Source organism: Anarrhichthys ocellatus, unplaced genomic scaffold (assembly GCF_004355925.1).
Source record: "Anarrhichthys ocellatus isolate YVR2014 unplaced genomic scaffold, GSC_Weel_1.0 scaffold21, whole genome shotgun sequence".
Lineage (NCBI taxonomy): Eukaryota > Metazoa > Chordata > Actinopteri > Perciformes > Anarhichadidae > Anarrhichthys > Anarrhichthys ocellatus.
The window spans coordinates 121,055-146,621 of NW_022280051.1; the positions used below are offsets into that span (position 1 = coordinate 121,055).

At 42.5% G+C, this 25,567-nt stretch overlaps 1 protein-coding gene across 1 annotated transcript; it reads right to left on the bottom strand.

Annotated features, from left to right (window-relative positions):
• Positions 1-652: 652 nt before the first annotated feature.
• On the bottom strand, positions 653-19,913 carry adipor2 (adiponectin receptor 2). Its single transcript, XM_031859055.1, has 8 exons — positions 19,810-19,913; positions 11,977-12,279; positions 5,453-5,629; positions 4,397-4,568; positions 3,765-3,951; positions 3,460-3,647; positions 2,985-3,178; positions 653-2,708 (listed from the first exon to the last, which is right to left on the bottom strand). The coding sequence occupies exons 2-8, from the start codon at positions 12,061-12,063 to the stop codon at positions 2,580-2,582; spliced, it is 1,134 nt and encodes a 377-aa protein (XP_031714915.1). The 5' UTR covers positions 12,064-12,279; positions 19,810-19,913; the 3' UTR covers positions 653-2,579.
• Positions 19,914-25,567: the final 5,654 nt, after the last annotated feature.

The window sequence follows — 25,567 nt, forward strand, 5'->3', positions numbered from 1 at the left end:
TTACTTTTACTCAAGTATGGCTTTTGGGTACTTTATACACCACTGCATACTATGACTGTTTTCGACATGCTATACAATGACTTTTTTGACCTGCTATATATACACTATGACCCAATCCCAATCTCCACCCTTACGGACTCACGGACTTCAAGGAGCGTTCCCTCGATCCCAGCTGACATTGGGCGAAGGCAGGGTACACCCTGGACAGGTCGCCAGACTATCGCAGGGCACATATAGAGACAGACAAACATTCACGCTCACATTCACACCTATGGGCAATTTTTTACGAGTCTCCAAATAACCTAAGCTGCATGTCTTTGGACAACGGGAGGAAGCCGGAGAACCCACGCTGCCACGGGGAGAACACCGGGATCGAACCCGGGCCCCTCTTGCTGTAAAGTGACAGCCACTACACCACCGTGCAGCCCCCTAAACCAAGTTATGTACTGTATATAAAATGGCAACCAAGATTCTGACGCCTGGTTATAAAAATGTAAGTAATGGAAAAGCAAGTGCTGCCCTTTTAGTTGTTTTTTTGACACTAACTCATAATAGGGGGAATTATGTACAGGCGACAAGCTTTTTATATCATGCACTTTCATGTCATGGTTAATTGTTGTGCACATTTCAACCACTAACAAGACAGAGATGACAGATTTTAAAAAAAACTTTTTATTAGAACAATACAGCAGATATAAAGGTCTATTGCAATCAAACACTCATCCCATCATAACGGAACGTGTGCTTCAACAGACAATTTGCGCTCACCAAGAGAAATAAATTAAGGAACTAGATAAAACAAAAAATGAAGAACAGAAAAGAAACACTGAGAAATTGTGTTCAAATTCCTGCTCAGAAAAAGCTTCCATCAAATAGAAACATGCAAACCTCAATTTCAAACAACCATAGACGTACAGTTTATGATAAGCTCAGAATTGTTGCATTTTGTGCGTTTCTATTGTGCTGGAGCGAGATTTTGGTATTGCCAGAAAACACGTTTTTAAAAGGTTCCCCTTGTTTTAATCACCAAGTCTCCATATACGAGGCAGTTCATGTGCCCTTAAAGTAGTTAACTGTATCAGATCTTAAGAGGAGACTTGTTTTTTGACATTTTTAGGACGAGAGAGACTTGGTACTCTGAGCCTCTCTACTCTAACATCACATGACTTCTGGCTAAATGCAAGAAATAAGTGATAAATAGTAGAAAAGAGAAAATAAAGTATAATAATACCAAAAACAGCAGTGAATGAATTAGAATGCAATCCAATCAAAAAGACAGAGTATCCAAAGGAGGACTACAATGAACAAAAACAAAATCATAAATATGACTCTGGGGCCTTATTATAAAAAATATCTTTAAGTTATGCTCGACATGTTTTCACAAATCAGTTCAGGGCATGTACTATAAAAGAGTCAACTTATGTTGATGATATGGAAATTCGTTTTTTGACTTTAGATTTGGTTTAAAGCACAACTGTTCACATGGGGAACGTTTTATTCATGAGGCCTGATTTGAGATCTGTTCTCCAGCTTTGTGATGCTTGACGAACACGAGGGTGCCGGTTAAACACAAAAGTGGAAAATACCGAGTAGAGGACAGTCGTTGAGCCGTCTCCTCCTTTATATTTCGAGTTTTTTAGGCCAGAAAAGTGACTCTAAGTTGTCAATATCAGCGACTTTTGAAGTTGCTGTTTGTTAAATAAGATTCTGATGCTGTGCTGTATATTTCCTCCTTGCCTTCACTAGTCGTCCTTGCATATACAGACTACATGAAGTTTACATGAAGCACTTCCCACCAACCGCAGTTATATTGTATTATTCTCACCATTGCACCTCAGTAAGTGTAGATATAACACCTCCATTTTTTTTCATATATATTTCATACAAATCTATAACCCAAAATTTAGAAATCTTATTTACATGGAAAACTTTTTTTTTTGTTTTTTTTGTTTTTACTTTTAAAAGTGACTATTAACCCCAGGTTCCCATCATCTCACCCTGCAACCTTCACCACCATGGAAGAAATCCACTCAATTCTTTTTCTTTTTAATCCTATTCTAATGCTCTTAAGTGTGATTTAGAAAACATCAGTAAAAACACTTCAAAATGTATTTTTTTAAAGCCACAATTATGCTTCCTTTTCAAATCAAACCATTAAACTCTTAAATGTCAGAACTCGACACAGAACAAAATGTAGCACTACTGAAGGGAGGCTTTGAATGCCTTGCCTCCCTCACAAACAAACAGAGATATTTCCTTTGAGAAAGCAGAATCTCAAAAACTGGTTTATAAAACACACCATCTTGGAGCAGTTTTATAGAAGCAACAAAGCCAGAAGAGGTGGAGATCGACAGAAAGATAGACAGACAGAAAGGGAACAAAAACCCTCGTCAGTCAGTTTTAATGGCGCCCCTTTGGAGGCAATCCTGTGTACTACGCACACAGACACCAGACAAGCCACGTCGGTCTTCAGTTTAGGGGGAGAGTGTGTGTGTGAGTATCTTAGGTTTTGTGTGTGTATGTGTGTGTGTGTGCGTGTGTGCAAAATGTGTGTGAATGACTGAGTCAGTTTGTGTGCGTTAGAGAGTGCCGTCCTCGGCGCAGCCCCCTCCTGCCTTGTGGCGAAACTCCTGCAGGTTTGAGACGCCGTGGAAATGAACAAAAGCTCCTGCGACCACCAAGATGTGAAACAGCTGGTGGGAGTGGAACTAGGAAAGAGAGAGAGAGAGAAAGAGTGAATTAAACGTGTGTGAGAGACAGAGTGACATAAGAGAGGTATTGGTTTTGCTTTAGATTTACTACAAGGAACTTTCATTTTGTGTCGATTTCTGCCATCCCTGTGGACGAAAGTTGTAGTGTTTACGAGCACCAAATTCCCTTTAGAACGCCTCTCATTTTACTGCAGAGGAAAGTGGCTTCAAGTTTGAGAACTCATCCCTAATATTTTGTTACCCTGTGTGTGTGTGTGTTTGTTAGTCACTTACCCAGATGTCACACTTGCCAGGGAAGAACCTCTCCGGGATGCGAGCGGCGTACAGACAGGCTCCAGTGATGTAGAGCGTCGCCATAAGCAGCAGCCAGCCCATCTGACCCATGGTGGTCGCTTTGATCAGACCCTCGCTGATGACAAAGTGCAGGGAGGGAACCACGCCACTCAGACCCAGACCCACAAACACTCCTAAACGCAGACAGTGAAGAGAGAGAGATTGTCAATACTTACACCGGCATTATAAGATCTGTTTTTGGCCACTCGAGGGCAATCACAGAAAGATGTGCTAACACAACAGCCTCTTACAGTATACTCACATCAGAAAAATGTTACAGCACACATGTTAGCTTTAGACTGTCTCAATCGATTGAGTTGAACTGATTGTCTGCTGATGACAGCGGTGAGAGTAAAGTTTAGAGCAGCTTTAATGTACAAAATAAAGCTTGTATCACGTCACTATCTCACTCTACCTGCTCTGACTCCTCTGTACTGCGGCGTGGCAAAGAAGTCACACTGGGAGACGGTGATGGCGGCCAATCCCAGTATGCACACCACTATCAGGTAGATGAAGCAGGGCTGAGGGGAGCAGTAGAAGGAGTAATACAACCAGGGGACGAATGAGCCCATGATCAGGAAGGCAATCCCACTGTAGTCCAACCTAGACACAGGGAAACACAGAGTGGACGATTACAGACACTGTAGATGTCCATAAGGACATTTTACTGCAGAATCTCAGATAGTGAAATCTATTGAGTTTACAGGATGTGCATCTTACTTGGAGAAGACTCTGGAGACGCCCTCAGAGTGGCAGTAAACTGTGTGGAAGAGCCAGGAGAAGGAGAGGCAGAGGATGGCTCCCAGGAAAAACACTCCGATCACCACCTTCTCCTGGAACGGAGCCACAAAAGACATGTTGGGCCTGAACATGTACATCAGACCCAGACAGAGGAAAAACAAACAGCCTGCAGAGAAAGCAAATCATAGGGAGAGACAAGAAGTGAGAATTCAGTATTAATCAAGATAATTAAATACAAATATGCCATCTGCCTCTAAGTTAACCAGAATGTGCTCATTTATGTCAATTTTAAATGCAGAGGTACAGACATATCACATGTTTATTCAAACCAAACACACCAAAACAGGAAATATAGCATCAACAGTATTCACTATTTACGCAGTCTCATTCAAATCACAAAGGCATGCAGGTGCAGTATCTCTGTTTAACCACTAGGTGGCAGCAGGAACTCACACAGTTGTTTCAAAGTCAGACAACACTTAACTGGCTCTTTGGCTTCAACTAAAGTTAGAAACAACAAGCAGCTTTAAACCAACGTTGGCAGCACAAACATCCAACTCATTCTAATGGCACTCAGTCAAAATAAAAAAGCATTAGTGTGTGTGTACTACCTAGCAGATGTGTCCAGATGTTCCCGGTCTCCGTGTGGATTCTGAAGATGCTCTTGAAGCAGGCGCGGAACGAAGGCATGGGCGGCCTGTGGCCGTGAAGCAGATAGTCGTTGTCCTTCAGCCAGTCGGGGAGCACGTCGTGAGGCATGACGCGCCACCGGCCCTCCCACACCTGATTGGTTAATAAAGGACACAGATAGTAACATCATGCTGAAGTTTAGAAAATCAACCTGAAGGCTGGTGAGAAAGGTAAATGTTAATTAGAAAATAACTCCGGGTCAAATTGCCTTTCATTAGAAGCAGCTGGTTGTTTACCGAATGTCCTTGAAATAGGATGTGTGTGTGTGTGTGTGTCTGTAAGAGGAGGAGTACAGTATGTGATCACGAGTGTGTGTAGTGTAGGTGTCAAATGAACAGTATCATGGTCAAGTGATGTAAATATATAAACTGTAGTCCGACACTCCAAACACCCTTAATGGAGAGAACAGAGAGAGAGAGACTCCATTGACAGTTTCTCTCCAGTGATTCATTTCCCTAATTTACAACCTGCTGTTTGCAATTTCAGCAGACTCTCAGTGTGCGTGTGTGTGAATATTAGTCCGAGCTGCTGTATTAAGTCAACATTCCAGTAGTATCATCTTACAAACAGACACTCTAACGCTTAATGTCTGCCTTTTAGTTCATTTTCATTTCAAAATAATGAAACATAGTTGATAAAGAAAACGCCTACAAGACATAAACTGGCTTCTAAGAATTAGTGAAATCCCTCAAACCATAATGATGTTCTGGCAAAGTAAACGGTAGAAGAACCGTTTACTTAACAGTTCTTCTACCAATGGTTTCATTGGTTTATTTTACTATGTGGTTTATTGAGAGTTTGTATAAAACCACCGTGGTAAAACAAAGATTATCTTGGGACGATAATCTAATTTAGTGGGCGGTGGATTTAAAGGTGTGGCGCTCCAAAACGTCTGTATAGATAAGTTAAGGATATTTCTTTCTATCATTTTAACATGACTTAATATGCATGCACCTGTGTGTGTGTGTGTTCATTACCTTGTGTACAAACTCCTCCATCCTCTCCATGGCATGGTGAGCCTGCAGCAGCGGAGTCATTCCCATGAAACCTTCATCACTGCTCCTCCCCTCCTCTTCCTCCTTCTCCTCTCCTTCGCTTCCTCTGTCGTCCTCTTCATTTTTTTTTCTTCTCTCCTCATCGCACTCCAGGACCCTCTGACAGGAAGAGACACGGACACATTGTTAGGACAGAGTGATTTTAGGACATTTTCTCTCGTCTTTTAATTATTTCAGCTTTATTGGACAGATGAAGTGAAATGGGACTGGAACATCAATGTCCTAAATTTAATTTGAACCTGCTGCAAACGCATAATATCCATTTTCAGAAATGTGTGTGACTTTATGAATTCCCAGTACGCATAATCCTAATATGATCAGAAATGATGTTCTTCATACAGCTGAGTCAGCGCACCGAGTCACTGTAAAGAACGCACAGTGTGAGAACTGAATTAATGTCGATTACAACACCGATTAGTGTCAATTGGGCTTTTCGCTCCAATTGTATGCACCGTCATCAAATCTGATTACTAGAATTAGAACAAGCTAAAGTTAAAACACACCAAATAGCTAATTTTTGGATTGAACAGATGTCGACACAGTCTATCCGTTCGTCCATTTATGAAGAGAAGATTAGACTGGCGGTGTGAATTCAATCCAACACAATAGCCGTCACAGCTGGGGACAGAATTAATGCGCTGCTTTTTGATAAATACAGTCGTTCGTCGTAACTGACAGACAAACAGTTGAGCGCACACTGATCCACTAAAAACGGTGATGCCGTGTTTGGATTCAGGTATAAAAAAAATGAAATGATAATGTGCGGGCACACCAACAAAGACACACAATCTTCACCACACACACACACACACACACACACACACACACGTTCAGCTGATTAGAAAAAGATGGGCTTTTATACTCAAACAACAAAAGAAAAGAACACAGACAAGAGTGAGCAACTTAGATAAAAGCAGTGAGACAGAGAAAGATAATAGAACGAGAGCAGAACGAGAGAGAAGTCCTGTTGTATATATAATGCATGACTAACCCATTTTAAAAGACCCACCAGCAAACTCTCACTGCATGGAGTGTGATGACCGCGATGTCTGTTATGAATATGTGAGACATTTACATGTCTCACATATTCAAAGTCTGTAGACGGAACAACACTTTCAGGTTCCTAAAGTCAGACTTTGTTAGTCTGACATCTGCCTCTGTGCGAGTGTATAGTCTGTGATTAATCATGCGTGAGGATGAATTTCAGTCTGCAGCTGTATATAGTAAGAAAGAGACACTCGCATACACACAAACAGCTTAAAAACACACCTGAAGGCGAGCGACTGTAAAACCACGGCCTCTGAGATGGAGGTGAAAACTGCCATTGATTCCTGCGTGTGTGCATGTGTGTGTGAGAGGGTAAGCATCAGTGATGGAGTATACTATGTGAGCAGAGGGTACCCGGGTGACTGCCAAGTAGTCACGTGTGCTCTGCAGTCTTTGTGTGTGTGTATCAGTAATAATAGCCTCTCGTGTGTGCCCATGCATGCATGTAAAGAAATCCAGATGCTGCCAGTCTCGCTGTGGGTTGTGAGATTATTGTTGAAGGGTGTGTGTGTGTGTGTGTGTGTGTGTGTGTGCGTGATTTTATTGGGGGACATTAGGGTGTCCTCTAGGTGTACACAGGATGCTACCACTACATCATATACACATGATGTTGGCATGAAGCACAGTGATACACATGACGTCCCCACCGCCATCTCATACAATACATACAGGGACATAGGATGACAGCTACTGCCCTGTAACAGTAAATGCTCCCAGGACGGATTGGAATAGAGGACAGTGTCTCACACACACACTCGCATAGATAGAGGGAGAGAGGGAGGGAGAGATGGATAGAAAGCATTTAGCCTACAAACCTGCACTGTTAAGTGATTTACGATCAGCCACCTTCTCAATAAAAACAAGCCTTCATACTGAACCACTACAGTCGCGCTCGGTTTTGTTTTTGCTACGTGCGGTTTGTGAGAAATAGAAAGACAAAATGTGCGCTTGCTGAAAATGAGTCGCATCACTCTCAATCTCTGAACCCCATCGGCTATCGGTCTGACCACTAGAAGCCTCTGGGGGGGCAAGGGGGCTAGATTTCTGGGGTTGCGGTGTAACCTGCAGATTAAACTGGCCAACGCTTCTTTTTCTGTGCACTGCTCTTTTGTTTACAGTCCGATTAGCAACTCGAGATGCGGGCCCGGAAGTGGGAGATGACGTGCAAAACCAGATATTTTCACAAGAAGCCAATTTACAGATTCTTCAGAGGACCACATGACACGCGCAGGGTTTAGCTGGAAAGAGGAAGCTGTGGTTGTCTGCAGATATTTTGAGAATGACTGCACTGAGAAATATTCAGCCGTCAGCTTGAAAAATTAAGAAGAAACTGATTTTCTCCCCCAAAAACGTCTGTTCGGCTGCACCAGACTTAATCCAGTAAGTGGAAGCTGATGTTCAGCAGCAGGTGATGCAGGGAGTCTGGCCGTCAACTGCTCTGCTGAATTTGCTGTACTCAGATCTAATAAGAACTCAAGAGTGAAGATGCAGACAGGAGGCCCGAGGACTTCTTGGAAGTGCAGCTATCCCTAACGCATTTAGACGCTCGTTACTTGGACGAAGGCAGTTCGTCCGCCGCACGTGATTCAACCCCAGCTGCCCGGCCTTCAGCAATTTATTACGGCCGAGGTTGCGGGAGTCAAATTCCTCTCTGTGTGAAAGTGGTCAAGGATATGACCACATGTTTCCATTCTCAGCACTGAGAGATCACCATGTACAGTAACAGCTCATCGTGTGCGACTAAAACCGTCTGGCTGCTCGTCTGACACAAAGCCACAGTCACAAGCGTCGAGTAATCAGGATCTTGTTGTTGTTGTACTTCGGTAGAGCACAGTTTTCTAGGCAGACATTTTTCTGGGAAAAGCCTGAAGGGACATTTATAGAACCTGTAAGAGGGGAAGCTAGTGTATTGTTAAAGTAAACATTTGGCTGTGAGTGGAGTTTGGAGGAATCTGAATACGTATGATTGGAAGTTAATATTACAAACCTTACATTGTCTCCATATAAGATATGAAATCTCAGAGGAGAAGTGTGTTCGCAGCACAAAGTCACATAAGCATGAGCTAAGCAGCTAGTCGTGAATGAAATACAGACACGGGAACAACAGAGGACCGAGGAAACCCCTCGAGACGCATGGTCTGCTCAAGATTAAATGAGGCAATTCTTCTTAAAAGCCACTAAAGACCAATCTCTCCCTCTGTCCAACACACGTACTTAAAAAACATAAATCCAGCTCCCCTCAGACTCATTTACCATTCTGTGTGCAGACCTGGCTAATGACTACTGCACACACACACCTGAACTACTCTGCATGTGTGTGTGTGTTGAGCTCTACAGTCAGTTAGTGGAAGATAAGTTTACGGAAACAAGGAAGGGGAAGACATTCGAGGAAAAATCTTCCAACGAAACATGGAACTTTAGCTGGCAGTTTGGTGGAGGGAGGGATCCAGGAAACGGCTGCCGGCCAACCAGAATCCAGCTGAAACTCTGTGGACCAATGACAGCAGAACTAATAACGGACCAGAGAGTGAAGAGCTCACCCCTGTACACAGAAACCCCTGCACAGCACAGATGGAGAGATTCGACATGTGACTCATGCGCGACACTCTCTCGGGATTGTAAGAATTTGGAGAAAGACGCCACCACCCTCAAAAACAGACAGTATGTTCCAAAACACGCACACGTGTCCGACTCTAAAATAAAACAGAGAGCGCGCTCAGGCTGCCACAAGACAAACTGTTCTCTCCGTTCTTGCCCGTGACCATGAGGAGGGCATGAAGAATCGGCATTAGCAGGCTAATAAAACAGATTTATAACTGTTGGAGGGTTTGAAATCAAGGATATTCATTTTTTTAAAGCCACTTCAGAAAGGTGTTGGTTTGTTTTTCTTGCGTTATTCCCTTTCTTAAATGAAACGAAAGGATTGATGCCACTCTCATGTTTAAGTTCATTTCAGTTCATTCCTCAAAAACAATGGCAATAGTCGATTTCCTTTTTGTTATTGAAAATATAATGAACATTCTCCTTTGCTCTGTCGCAGCATGTCAGCATTAGAAGATGTTTTCGCCCCGACAACGTCCGAGGGTTTAGTGCATTTTGATAACAAGAAAGCTAGAATGACCTTAAATGAACTGAGGAGGAAGTTAAACAAGACGTCTGATCCACCGGAGGCTGGGCGCTATGCATGAAAGCAATAAAGACAAACCTTCGGCACAAAGAGAGGATGTTGAGAGGACTCAAAGGTGCAAATCTCAAGCATTGTTTGCTGGTATTTATTCACGGTTTATTGGTATTTCCCTTGTTTTATTGTGTGTGTGTGTGTGTGTGTGTGTGTGTGTGTGTGTGTGTGTATGTGGGGGTCACAGGATTTTACACTATGTGTGTTGAGCTTGTTTCACGGTCTGTGGTGCATGTTCACAGAGAAGCATCTGTTGTCTCTGTAACACAGTAGTCTCTCCTCCAGAAGGGACAGCATTACATCATCTGACTTTATTTAGTTCTTTGACTATCTGTAGAACTCCGCAGGAGCTTTTCACCACTCTCCCGAAAATCTAATTTTCATTAGTTGTACGAGCACAAACATTGCATTGAAGCTGACTCGCCTAAAGCTCACGCCATCAACAATCTTTCCAAGTCTTAAAAACCTAAATTGAATTAAACAATCCGTAAAAGACAGTCGATTGAACTTTAATGACTTTAACGGCACTTATAGATCCCCACTGAAGATACAAACTGAACACTATAGTGTTTTAGATGGTTACTTTTAGAGGCATCGTTATGATGCGCTTCAAGTGTAACGGCCTGCTTGAAACACGTCTGACAACCAAATTCCCATATCAAACATTTCTTACTAATAGGCCGAGATTGTTGGCAGGTAAACCGCTATTGTTTGGAAATTCCATTCTGCAACCGTAGGAAGACACGCAAACACCACAATCATACAGGGAAAAGTTCAGAAAGGTCTGCAAAACAGGAAACTTACTTTAACTTGAAAAAAGACATCGTCCCTGTAGCTTTTTCAGATGAGACGCCTCACTGTTTCTTATTTTTTTTTTTGCAAAACAGTAAGTGTGATACCGAGCCTGAAGCTGTACCGCACGCTCACAAACGCATTTCGAGACGCAACACTAGCACCTACCCCAAAAATACCCAAAGATTCACAGAGCAGCCTGCGAGGTGTAAAGACAGCCTGCCCTCGCTGATTAGGGCAAAGAGGCCCAAGCGTCCTCTCAGGTGTCAGTCGTGTTACAGCAGGTAAAAAAAAAAAAAAAAAAAAAAAAAAGAGAGCATGCGACCAAACACCAGACACCAGACACCAGACACCACACACACCACACACCACACACACACACACACACACACACACACACACACACACACACACACACACACACACACCTGAGGGAGAGCGTCTGGCACATTTGTTTGATCGGAGCGATACGTTGCCTTCTTGGGATGCTGATCACACAGATATTTTGGTAACGTGTTTGTTTTCCTTCCAGGAAGACGTCGGTACAGAGACACAACAGGCTTATTTTTAGTGGCAGTGAATCTTGGACACGTTCCGTATCCACATCACTTTAAACTTCGAGTGGAACTAAAACCAAACATCAGGCGAAGCTGAGCCAACCCAATCATAATTACACTGTTAATTACTATAGCACAGAATGACTCTCGCTGAGTTTGAAAAGCCTTGAAGGCGGTGAGGTTGTTGGAGGTTGAAAAGGCTGGGAAACAAGCTCATGATCAATTTGAGCAAAAATCAAGTTCCAATAACCTGCTGGTAAAACCTGAGAAACCAATTACATATTCTCCCTCAGTAACCATTTCTGCCGTGCCCCTGAGCAAGGCGCTAAACACCCTACTGCGCTGGTCGCGGTGCCCGCTGACAGTTGTAGTGCATTCAAGGTTTGTGTTTGTTTTTAACTTTTATCTGCACAAATGTGCTCGTTTCCCTGAGTGTACTTTCATTTAATCAAGATCACAAGTCTGCGTGCCTGTTTTCAGTCCAGTCATGAGTGGCTTGTCTCTGACATTGTGTACACAACTACCTGCACTGTTTCACATACTTGTATGAATTTATTTCTCAATGCTCTGATGATAATTCACCCACCAAAGTCTCACATGTTGTCCAAAAAGCTCAGTTTAAGTGACTCTTCACATGGGAAAGAACATAGTTTACGTTTATGCTTCTGTTATTATGATGAAAGATTTCGCCGGTCAGCATCTGTCATGAAACAATATACTTCCCAGCTAACAGCACCTACTTAATTAGTTATGCGAGGGTGTGTGTTTTGGTAGGATAGTTTTACTGTGTGACTAGCCGACCCATACCGCACCCGATGGCCCCGACCAACCGGATGACAGCATGTGTGCGTGTGTGTGTGTTGGATACTCACCCCATTGTGGGAGTTGCACTCTGCGGTGTTGAGGTGACTGGTTGGAGAACCTGAGGTGGGCGTGTCGGCTTTCTCCCGGGGACTCATGGGCTCTGTAGGCGTGCTATCCGTCGCATGTTCAACGAGGTTTGAAGTTCTGTGTCGCAGCACGAAAGCCGGGCCCTCGGCGGGGCCCTTGGCCCCGCTCGTCTCTCCTCCGTCCAGCTTGAAACGCTGGACCGGCCTCCACGGAGAGAAGACTTAATGGACGATGATGACAAAATCCAGATGAGACCAAACTTGAAGCCTTTGGATCTTTTTGGACTGTGTGGCAGAAAAGAGAAGGAAGAGAAAAGGAAAAATAAATCAATCTCCATGATTTTGTTAATCCTCAAATTTAGGTAGTCTTTTATTTGGGCGTGAGTGCCCGGACATAAACTATGATGGTGGAGGCATAATCGAACAGGTCACAAGTTCGTCTGCATCAGAGATAAAGACGATGTTGGTTTATTTATGTCAATTAATAAAGCCGTGGCATCAAGGCCTTAAAATACTGGGGCGACTAACACCGGCGGCCAATTGGGTACCGGTGGGTACCAACTTGGAACAAGAGATCCACACGCAGGAAGTAGACGTGTTGAGAACTTAAGATCCCTCTTTACTTCATCGCTCTCTCAACACCTCACAGTTTGTCTGCTACGAAGCTACTTTAACATGAATCCTTTTTAAATCTAGCCTTCTAAAAAGTCCTTGTTTTTTTAAGGTTTATTTTTTCAATCATTTTGAAGACATTTGGCCTTCGTGCAGATAAATAAGCTCATGGTCACCTGACCTAGACCCATTAATATCTGCATGTTTGTACTGCAGTGTGTTTCCAAACACTCGCTCAGTAGCACGGCCGAAGCTTCAATGTACCGTAAATGATGAAAACTGTAGCTGCACATTTATGTCAGCATGCCTTACTCTGCTGAGATCTGTTTTTCTCTGTCACACACACACACACACACAACACAACACACACACACACAGCTCTCCAGAGGAGCCAAGTCAATGTGAACAAGCCCCCGAGCACCAGACCACTTCATTTAAACCATCCCAGTGCAGCCACAAACATACATTAGGGGATTATACTCACACTCAAGGGGGGGGGCAGGGGGACAACAACAACACAAAAAGGCATGTACACACACCTGTGCATGCACTGTGTAAACATACACAGACGGAGTGTTAAAAACATAATTCATAAAAAGGCTGATCTAAGCATGTAGGGAGCAAAAGAGCTGCAGTCAAGAACGAGGTAACAAGCTCACACATGAGCGCGTTGAAGGCAACAGAAAGTTACCTTCTTCACACGCTACTCTGCACCTGTTTCTGAATATTAGTGAAAAAACCCTTAAATAAAAAAACACTTACAGATACTACAACAATGGTTTTTTTTACATATAGAACAGGTGTGTGTGTGATGATTATTCTAGAGAAGAAACAACAAACCACAGCTCGCGGTTGTGAAAGAACATTGTCACGCTAAAAAAAAGGAGAAGGCTGAAGAGTCAAAGAGACAATGGTACACAACGGAAAAAGACAAAAATCATTAAAAGAGCCACAGGAAAAATGTAGAAAGTTTCACAACGCCATCGACCGACAGATATGATAAACTATTGTGAATAAGAAGACTCTTTGAGCTGAAGTGAGACGGCTGGCCTGTGGGCGAGCTCCCTAATAATCAAAATCAAACACTTCTACACTCAGAGACCGTCCAATCAATCGCTTCACTTGTCCTCCGTCCTCTTTGTCCCCAATCGACTATTTCGGAAAATTACATCGACACGCTTTTTGAGTAACTGCACCGTGATTCTCTGTCATGATGAGAAGTGAGATTTCACGCTGGCTCCCTGTTAACTAGGGAATAAGAGGAATAAAGTACTTTTGATCTATTTTTTGTTTTTTCCTGCAGCTGTAGTCGATTCTCACGATTTTGTTCTGTGCGGGTCTGATAAGAGTCTGGAAGCAGTGGAAGAAGAAGAAAACAACATTAAAGAGACTTGAGTCGACGGCCACACACACACACACACACACGCACACGCACATGCACACACACACACAAGCTCCGGCACCACCCTGATGGAGGCCGGATAGACAAACACGTGGTGAGGGAATTATAACAAAGTTCACTGGAAAGGAATCGTTCCGTCTCCTTCCAACAATAGCTGCTTGATTGTCAGTACTCTTCTACAGTCAGGGGTAAAAACAATAAAACACACAAGCACACACACACTCGTTGGCACTGCCTTTAAAAACCAACTCCTCAGTAGCAGGACAGACAGAGCGGAGCAGACTGACCCCATATTGAGATAAAAAAGGACTCAACATGATGGAACATAATATACCAAAAGACGGATTCACATCTCCCACACCAAACAGGGCTTCCCAGGGTCTGAACCAACCTCAAATGTAGAATTTTCTGTTCTGAGAGAACTGCGACACACCGAATGTCTGTCGACAACAGGATGCTAAATGACTCATCAAGATGTTGCGTGCGGTGTAGCTCCATGATCACAATTTTCTTGGCTCATAAAAGCCTCGTGGATGTCGTATGTACGCCCTTGTTTATTTTACTCTATTAAAGTCGCTGTATGAGGTTCAATTATTTTTCTCCACACTCAACCTCCGTAAAGCAAACCAATCACGCAGACAGGTTTAGCATCTGTCCCACAGTGACTCTTTAACCCCGGGACATGAAGTGACTGGGGGGGGGGGGGGAAGGATCAGGCTCGTGACCTGCTGGGTCAAGAAAGGGATCCACCAAAACTCAACATCTCTACTGATGTGCCATCGAGCAACACTTCCCTTTCTTGGCCAATGAAACTGCACCGTAGCCATTGTTTCTCAACCTCTCCCCAGATAAATAACAAAGACCAGGCAATCAAGGTTGTGTGCTGTCAGCGATATATTCCTCTTTTTCATTTTCAATATTTTATTCTCTGGACATCATGAAGCAGCTCTGAAGTGACTCTGAGATGATTGTCCTTTAATAGCCTTATTGCTAAAATTAGCATGCTAACAGTGTGTAATTAGCATTACACACACAGTCATTTATTCAAGCGCATCATTCCACAGACATGACATGAGCAATGTGCTGCAGCATTTCTTCCGGCTCAATGTCCTCGCTCAATGTCCTCGCTCAATGTCCTCTCTCTCTCTCTCTCAAACACACAAGACTTCACTCCAAAGCAGTGTGGAGTCAGTCATTGTCACTGTAGAGCCGTGAATCGGTGGCTAACAAAAAAAATAAATAAAAAAATCAATCCTGGCAACCGACAGACAAACACAAGAGGAACTCGGATGAAAAGGGAAAGAGAGACCGAGGAGAGAAAGAAAATAGGAAACGTCAATGACACTTGATTTGTTCTTCTGTTAGAAGAGGTGGAGTGAAAACAAAGACGGACCCGTTTTCTGGTTCTCATACTGCGGACCCATCTGTCACGCCTGTGAACGTTTGCACTGTACTAAACGTGTGAATGGCTGTCGAGCAACATGCCTTGCCTCACTCCCTGAGTCACTCCGTCAGATATGGTCTGTGGCCCCTGCTGTGAAATGGTGATCTCTATCTGATCACCATTTTTCTGACACACACAGAGAGAGCGTTTGCATTACATATGGTTACATTTTCAGTCAGAGCGATTGTACCCTACGTACTTCGGCGTGACGGTGAGCTTTTCCATGACATCCCACCTGGTTTTTCAGGTTCGACAGAGGCCAGCGACAGTTAACAGGAGCATGTTAAAACAGGACACAAAGGCCTATCTGTTTAAAATCAGTCCAAATTGGTTTACACTGATCCCCATCTTTTATTTACCCATCACACTTGCAAGAGTTTCACAACCACGCAGTCAGCATCGAGGCTTACGCTGGCATCGAACATATTTACTTAATTTTCACTGTGAAATCAGCTGAGCATTAGTTACACAGACGCTTAGAGCTTAGACAGGGAGCAGTATCGTTTTTACTGTTAACGTCGGTCCAAAAGCCACAAACATATCACATAAGATGACGTCTCGTGACAGCACATTTCGCACCTTGCCCTTTAATAAACACTCTGAAGTTGCACATGGCTGCTGACCGGCTGTCATGTCTGTCTCTGCTTTCACGATCTGGCTTACTACGGTAGAAAGAAAAGGTTTCTATCTATTGGCTGTTTTGCAGGGTTGGGAATCCCATTTTATTTCCCCCAAAATTGTATTCGTCACTCTAGAGTCAAACTCAAATCATTCGGTGGTGCAGTTGACTTACGGTGCTTTGTGCTGTGTGTGTTCCTATGGTGGGGAATAGGCCTCCCTTTGTATTTGGGGGCAGATTTACAATGATTTAAACCTGCTGTTGGAGATTATGTGACTGCTGATACTGTTCACTATAGGACAACCTAATCACACCGAGACCTGCACTGTAACATACACACCCACCCCACCATGATATCAGTAAAAACACACCTGTAATAAGAAAATGAAAAATGACGGAGACGTCAGGACAGTTTAGCATGTTTTGTCAAAAAAATGATCCCAGTTGCCTTTTTAACCCACATTAACAAAATGACAGTATTAAAATAAAGTAATAATATCAAGAAAATAGTCGTACTGCATCTATATTTCACAACAATAACAACTCATATCTGGGTTGTCTGTTTAAGTGCGTGTGTCCGGTTACTTCTTAATCCTGGTACAACAGTGAGTGAGTTACTGATGCCAGCATGTCTTATGATGGAGAGATAAACAAAGAGAACCAGTGTGAAGTGAACCACGCGCATACACACCATTGTTCTCTCATTCACGGTGTACACAACATCCAGCCACATCGCAAAGATACTACATGCACAAGTACATGCACAAGCACATGCACAAGCACATGCACAAGCACATGCACAAGCACATGCACAAGCACAAGTACATGCACAAGCACAAGCACAAGCACAAGTACATGCACAAGTACATGCACAAGCACATGCACAAGTACATGCACAAGCACATGCACAAGCACATGCACAAGCACATGCACAAGCACATGCACAAGTACATGCACAAGTACATGCACAAGTACATGCTCGACAGATATGGTGGAAGGTGGGAATTATTTGATTATTTTAAATACCTATTCCATTAATATCCTGTAAGTATGGTATTTAAAAAGGCTAAAACTACATGTACCCACAACAAGACATTCCTAATTTCATCAGAAGACAAGAGAAAACCATTACAGATTACACACAGGCTGGCATCCACGTAACATCCATGCCTGTTAGTTTTACCAAGTTATCAACTCGCAACTGCAGTTTGGGCTGAAAGCGTAATCTGAGATATACAGTAGCGTGTGTCAATGTCTTTCTGAACGAACCCCACATAACTAAAGCAGTGAATCTCTGAACAGGTGTAACAATGCTGAGGCTCACCCGAAAGCTGGTTCAGTCCTGTCCGAGTTACCACCAAAACAACATGCAAAGACTCTGTCTGCCCTTTGTCTTTAAATGGTACTGAACCACCAACCCATCTGAACACAGACCACAACAAGGTCAGCGCGCTGTTGGCTCTGCTGCTGAACACTGTGCAATCAAATGCAGTGATTTTCAAGCCCTGGGTGGTAATCCAAAGGTGGGTCACATAAAGATAAAAATAGGTCCTCTAAATGATCAGATGAAAGGGGAACTTTAAGCTACCGACTATACTTAGATACCGATGCCTTCTGTCTAAATAAAGGCTGAGGACAACAGAGAGGGGTCAAGAGCATAGAACATTTTGTTCGCCGACTCATTTTAATCAGATAACTGCCACGTTTACAAGCAAATATTTACACCAGTGACAGTCTTATTTGCCTGTGTGTAATCGTGTATGTACATTTTTACTTAGGCAACAACATAACAACAAACCACAAGAGAAAAGCGCATTTTTTTTAGTTTTTGTGCACCACACACAGCCCTGTTTTGAGTTGCGAGGGAAACAAAGAAAGCTCTCCGGCCGAGACAAGAGGAGCAATATAAAAGACAGAGAGAGAGGCAGAAACTCTGTCTTATGATCAATCAATTTTGCACTGACAGCTCTCTACTATTCTTAGACGCTATGTTTAGCTGCTCTTCTGGCTGGCACGCTGTCAAAAGACTGACTTCATTATACATTAAATTCTCTTGAGAGTTGTATTTCCAGTTAAAAAAAAACATGACGTATTTCTGAATAGCCATGTCTAGCGGGGTCGGCTCACACATCAGCTCGGGGCAATGAAAACTCTGAATTAATTATTCGTATAATTGTATATCAATATCTTCCAACAGGAAGTTACAGCAAATTTCCTGACGAATGTGAAGGGACGCAGTTGCTATACATGTAAATGATGCAGCATGGATCTGCTTTGCATCCCTGTGTGGGTTCTTTCAATGCACACGGAAGTACATTGACACGCACAAGTGCAAATTGAGTATAACAGCAGGGATGGGTGGTATTATAAGTGTGTCCAGTGCTGTTGAGTAAGTTGCAGAGGAGCAAACGCCCCGGGACATAATGACAATGTGAAACCCCAACGGGTCAAACTGCACAAGAAGCCACTGATTAAAAATGCAAAATGCGTTTCAGCACAAATCACCAGATAAGACGCTGCTCCATGAAATATCCATGCGCTAATCTCCAGCCAGGGGGACGGCTGGGAGTGTTGTTTTGTACATATAAAGTTTGGGTTCAAGACAAATAGGCTATCAGCTACCCAGCGCCTGAAATATATATGAGATGACCTCATGCTTTGAGGCAGAGGAACACTGAAATGGGATGGGCACACATGCAATACTGCATGTGCAGTCAGTACAATTACACATAAATGTTAATTAAGCCGCAGAACAAGAGAATCAAACACTATGACTTGACTTGACTTGCTGAGTTTTGCAATATTAAAAAAAGGCATCATAATTATAGGATAAAATAGTGAATATTGGCTGGTTATTAAGGAAAATGTTAGCTTCTGCTCGGAGCAACAAGACACAACAATAAAAAAACACTGCAGTTTACTGTATGACGTATGTATTAAAACCATATCCAGCAGCGACTTGCAGCATGTTGCTCATAAAATAATACATTCGCTCTCAACCACTGACATTTAAAAACAAATGCGTTTAATAAAACAGCAGCAACTTGAGACATACAACCAATGCTCTCAACTCACACACACACACACACACACACACACACACACACACACACACACACAAAGTGACACTACAGAGTCAAACCAGCGGCGAGCAAGCAGGACAAAGAAAACCCAAAGCTCCAGTCAGACCACCTCCCTGTCGACATGTCACACTATCAACATGCATATACAAGAAGCGGTTTTACATGTTCGGCCTGAAACATTTCACCTTACATGTCACCCAAGCTGTGTCGTCAACGGTAAAGCTAGACACGGACTGCAGCCCGTCGACAGGCTGCGATGATGGTTTGTTTACACCGAGCTAGCGAGCTGGCTAGTCCGCTAACAAAAGCTGCGACATCCCAAAGAAGCCACATAACTATTTAACAGAGCTTGTGTGTATTTTGACAGCTCACCACATCGACCTATTCGCCTGTGAATGCACCAAAAAAACTGCCTCCGTGCGAGTGATAACGCCTCGTAGAGAGAGAGAGAGCAAAGCAGTCTGTTCTCGCTGGCTAGCAGATTATGCCTCTCTGTGTTGTTTTGACAGCCAGAATTAGCTGGATAGCAAAGCTGCTAGCTGGCAGGTTGCACAGCCAGAGAGGCGCTGACGTTACGCAGGGAAAGTACAGGGTGAAACAAAATACAAACCAATTACAACAACCAGTAGCGGACAATGTCAGCTGTGATATTCACCTGGTCCTGGTGTGTGGAGATGAACGCGTCCTCTGCGTAATGTCACGCAGTTAGAAGAGTTGTAGTCGCTGCTCTGCTCTTGTGTACTCTGAACGCTTTCTGACTAGACGCTAGACCAAACTGCACTCAGCGACGTCGGAGGGAGGTAATCACCGCGTGACGCTACTCGCATGAGGGACAGTCATCCAATCAGATCACTCGACGATAACCAACGACCAATCACTAACGACCAGGAACAGGAAGAGACGGTCCAGAAATTGAGCAACGTTGTTTGTAGTTTCTAACGACGTGTGAAATAACATGATAGATAAGTGTGTAAAACGTGTGGATATAGGAACATTTCTAAGATTAAACAAATATATGAGAGAGGTTATGAAATATGATGTGTGCAGTGCCACTCTGAATATTATATCAATGGTGTTTTAGTTGCGTTGCCAGCGGTCTTTCTGTAAGAAACTTTTTGCAAATGCCATATGGAAACTTTCAATAATGTTGGGTCAGCCAACGAATGCCTAGAGTATCTATGCCGCTTAAGAATTGTAGGTGAAATATGTGTATACAGCACTGTGTAGCCTATGTGATGATTACGTTATTTAGTCTTAAAAATGTAAGGGGTAAAAAAAATGTGATGTCTTGAAATTGCTTGTTTCGTCTGATAGTCCAAAACAAAGAAATAATCAATTTATAATGATAAAAAACAAAGAAAAACAGCAAGTCCTGACATTTAAGAAGCTGAAATGAACAAATACTTGTTTATACACGACTTAAATGATTAATTCATTAACAAAATTGTTGATGATTGTAATAATAATAATTTTTAGTAACGTTCTTTAGTAATTCTTGCAGACAGGTCATTGATCCTCACCACATGAGCAGCTACACAAATAAAACACGTGTATGTGGTGTGACAGTTGAACTCTACCATATCTGTGATGGGAGTTTGCACTGTGATATAAATGACACCACCATTGGATCAGCTGCTCTATGCCCTCTCTGCTCCCCAGGCCTGGGGTTTACATATCCAAGGATGTACTCTGCCTAAACACACACACACACACACACACACACACACACACACACATACATATACCAACACCCTGCTGCGTTGCTATTATGGTTAACTCTGATGGTATGATTGTGCAAATGGCTTTATTGTGATGCAAAGCTCTGGCAGGGTGTGTTGCTACACTCCCTGCCTCATTTCAGTTCAGGACAGTATCATCGGTCTGGTTCATCATGTTGACAATCTCACCACTAAACAAGTTCAACAAGTTTTTCAGGGGAGGAGAGGCCTCAGAAATATCATTAGGAAGAGGTGACTGAAAATCTTGAAAGTCTTGCTCCACCAATGCAGGTAGTTGTATATCTCTGGTAAGATAGTGTGTGACTTTGACCGGATTATTGTTGAGTTCTGCTGGGGCATGAAGTTTATCGTATCAGCATATCTGATGGATAAGAATCATTTATGATGAGAGTAAAGTTTTCTTTCCTTTGAACTAAAAAGTTAATGTGTTTGTTTAACTGTACTCTATCTAATTTATGGAGAGAACTCTGAAAACAAGATATAGTTATATAAATCTGATCAGATAAAGACAGAAACCGGCTGGGACTGCCCTGCTCAGCCTACACATTTACAAGAGATTCACAGTATTTGTTTCTATTCCTGACAGCATCTCACACAACTTAAAAATATTTGAAAATGATTTCATCATATCTCGCCCTTCACCCAACACACGGTTTCATTGGCGAAGCCAAAGCTTTTTTCAGCTCATCGGTTGAACTGGCCGGCATGGAGTTTGTTCACCCTGAAGGTTCAAATCATTGATTTTTTTTTCTACAATATATCTAATATGCTTTTAGAGTAATGTGCTAAAGCGTATAATCTGATGTGATTGTACCTGGCTTAGTCCTGATGCTGTTGTTCAACAGTTGTTTCTCTGAAGTCACAGGATAAAATGCTTGTGAATAATGGATGGGGCCTTGCATACTGTCTGTTCTAGGAATTTGTCTCAGTTATCCTTCTTTCTTCTGGGAACAATAGATAACATAACAGCAGAATGACTGGTTGGCCAGATATCAGAGAAGGAAAAGAAATCTCAGCATCATTGTGATTGTGATTTTCTCAGAATTAAATAATGTAATCAAACTGCATCATCCATTTATAAAACACATTTTCTGTATTTTATGTGCTTTTAATGTGAAAGTGTAGGGTTTGAGACTTGTAGGGGTTGTTCTCTGGATCATTCTGTGTTATGGTGATTGCTAATTCTCAATCATAAATCAGCCTTCTGGTGTGTCTCTAAACATATGGAACTGCTGGTTACTAAAGGGAGACCTTCAGCTCTACGGCCCCACGGTGAACGACATGTACTGCAATTGGCAGGGTGTTTGCATAACCTTGATTTCTGATTGCACCATGTTCTCACTGCTAATCCAATATTTAAATGTTTCTTTGTTGCTCTATCTGCATGTATGTGGGCATACTATGTGCAAGCCCTTCCAAAGGTAATGTGATCATTTAGATAAGCAGCTGCTGTACCAACCGGAGCAACAAATCCGACTTACAACTTTGTGGATTACTTAAAATGTAGTTGGGTTTGGTTAAAGTAATGTTAAAGATTAAATTAACACCTTTCAATGTGTCTTGTTCAGTGTGTGTTGCTTTCATCTATTTCTATTGCCCCCATGTACAGTGGACACAATATCTAATGTCTAGTACAAACGCAAAGAGGACTGAAAAAGACATCCACAAGTATTTAAAATGACTTGAAAGTCCATACAAACTGCATGTACACAGTCTACAGTTAAAAAAAATAAAGATTATAGGTCACTTAATTCTTCTCCAGGTCAATATAAATAATTTCCTTCCGATTACCCTTTCCATTTGCTGGCAGTGATGTGTATACGTGGTGTGTGTTAAAGAGGCTGGTGTCTTGCTGGGAACAGTCAAAACAGGTAGACCACACCTGCAATTAGGTGTGTCTGTGTTTGGTGTATTTAATTTTAAGTCAGTCTAAAATGTTCGATAAATTACAAATGTATGATTGCTATGAAGATTTTAATGCAATGAGGAACTGTCTGTCTTCACGCGCACAAAACAAATTTCCCCATGCATCTTCCGTAAACGCTGGGGAAGCTAAGGAGCTACAGTGATGACGTCCGTGGCAAGACAAGCCCGATTGTAACACACATGATCCCACATATCAACGCCCTAAACGAACACACACACACACACACACTCACACAAACAGGATGTGACAGAAGAGAAGACTACATGATGGGAACAGGTCCACACCTACCTCATTATCTCATTCACAGGTCATGGAAAATTTTTATCAGAGTTGTCACACCGAGATGAACACATTGTAAATGTTGTTGTTTATGATATCTTAGTTGCTAAAATTAATAATGCAGTACATGTAAATTCTACCCATTAAATGTTAAAAACCATTGAAGTATTATTTTAATTCACTGGTGTTCAGTGACGACTCCATGTCATGTCTTCACCTGCTGGGTGTGATGGTTCAGAAACTATTCTTTTTACGAAGCCTGGAGTGAGTCTTTGCATACCTTCTGGTGTCACTGTTAGTTTTAATAATCTTTTCACGGCCACTGCTCTGGAAGTGGTAGATTTAATTTGCAGGCGATGATGGTTAACAATTTCAATTTGCTGTTTGCGTGAGCAAAGAAAAGCAACCCGTATTTACATTCAGTTTGGTTGACAGCAACAGACTGCATCATTGTTGAGAGAAATAACTGAAGCCTTTAACAAGCTTTAGGTATTGACCAAAAACATTAATGAATGAAAAACCCCTACAAATGTAGCTATTTTGAAAATGTCTGTGGTTTAAGTCTCATGTGATCCCGCAGCAATAGTCTGTGTTGCATCATTGTTTAGTGATTTGCATGCTGGCCTTTATGTAAATGTTGTGTTCCCCTTGTCTGGTCTGTGGCTTGTGTGTGTGTGTGGTTTTCGGGTGTGTCCACTTTACACCAACTGCATCAGGAACCTGTGATGGACATGAATGTTACATTCATTGAGCTGCTCTGTGCAGCTTTGTGTGATGAATTATAACTAGTTGTGTGATCTCTCGATAATAGAGGGCGTTAATAAAATGTACAAGAAATTAATTAGGGTGAATAAAGTAGCGCTGAGGTGAGAATTACAATTGCAACTTGCAATACATTTACTGGATTTATACAGCACCATTCGGGGAGATTATATATTCTGGTTTCCCAGGATTAGGCGGTCCATGTGGCTGGAGCAGAGAGCTCGCCTAAGGATGTTTTTACTACAACAGCTGCTGGTTAATCCACACACACACACACACACACCTACACAAATACACGCACACACACCTACACAAACATCGCATGCAAGATGCCATTGTACAGTTTGCCTCTGGCGTTATGTGAAGCTACAGCTAGGAAAAATGTTAAAAAAGAGCTTGGATTCTTATGACACAGCATTGTGAAATATGGTACAGTGTAGTATCAAAAATACAGCTGTATCCCAACGACATCCTTATGTATTTTTATACGAACTGACTTCTTATAGGAAACAAAATACTTGATATAACTGATCTTGGCTTCTTGACATTTGTCTATTTTAATGTTGTGGTGTCCCCCTGCTGGACACAGGAGGAGCAGAAACCAGAGCTCCTCTCCTGCTCCAACATATGGGAGAACAGGTTGTGGAGGAATTATCGCACATTGCTCAATGCCAAAAACTCCACAGAAATGAGAACAGATGTGAAGGTAAATTGTATGAGGCAGTCTTGCAGAAATGTACATAGTTCAACTGCAAAAAGAGCAATTCATGCCACTGAGCAGGTTTGACTTTATAATTAGACAGCTGGCAGTCAAACACTAAAATGTCCCGCAGGTAAGAACCAGAGGGTCGGATCAGGACTCATCCTGAGACACTGTACAAATATTCCGGGCTAGTTTGCATGCAGATGTGCAGAGACGCTTTTTGGCCTTTTAGAGAGACCCGCGGCGACATGTCTCATCCCACTCTGCTGCTTAGCTGGGAGCAGAGTCAAAGCTGCATAGAGAAAGATAAGGGGAATGTTTTTAATGAGGTCTAACCTGCAGGACAAGCTCCAGATCACTCAACACCTGAGGAGACATAAGTCAAACTCCAAGGTATAGTGGTGACTGAAACATCCTTTTTTCTTTTTAATAAGTGCCCCCTTAGGGAACTTGTATACAAGATTGACTTAAGGCACTAAAGCTGCAGACAGACTGATGGTGAAGTCAGCAAAAATCCCCGATGTTAGAGCCAACTTTCCTGCACAACAGCAGTCGGCTACCGCAGCCACACTCTTCCCTCTGTAGAAGCACAGATTTAAAAACTAGCATAATAAAGTATAACCTCAGAGCAACAAAAGGCCTAATGAAAGAAAGACAACCTGACTTTTTGTTTGTTTGTTTCAGAGACGACGAGCACAATGAAATTAGCAGAGTCACAGTAGCAGATGGCTGTCAGGCGAAAAGGATTAGACAACAGCAGGTTACACTTTCACTTGTCTGATCTTCAGCAATCACACACACACATACGGTAAACAGACACACTTCACAACAGTATCAGACACATGCATAAACCATCAATGTACGATTAATACACTGCATACATTACATTACATACAAGTCTTTGTAGGAATCAGCAACAGCAGTTTGGGCTGTCTTGACACTGTCCTCTCTCAGGTGAGGAGGATTACACAGACAGAGACAATACTACTGGTCGGTGGTCTAA

Coding starts and splice junctions, on each gene's coding strand:
- adipor2 (XM_031859055.1), bottom strand. CDS start 12,063: ATGAGTCCCCGGGAGAAAGCCGACACGCCCACCTCAGGTTCTCCAACC. Junction 3,648..3,764: donor GTCTCCAGAGTCTTCTCCAA/GTAAGATGCACA, acceptor CCCTGTGTCTAG/GTTGGACTACAGTGGGATTG. Junction 3,179..3,459: donor GTACAGAGGAGTCAGAGCAG/GTAGAGTGAGAT, acceptor GTCTGCGTTTAG/GAGTGTTTGTGGGTCTGGGT.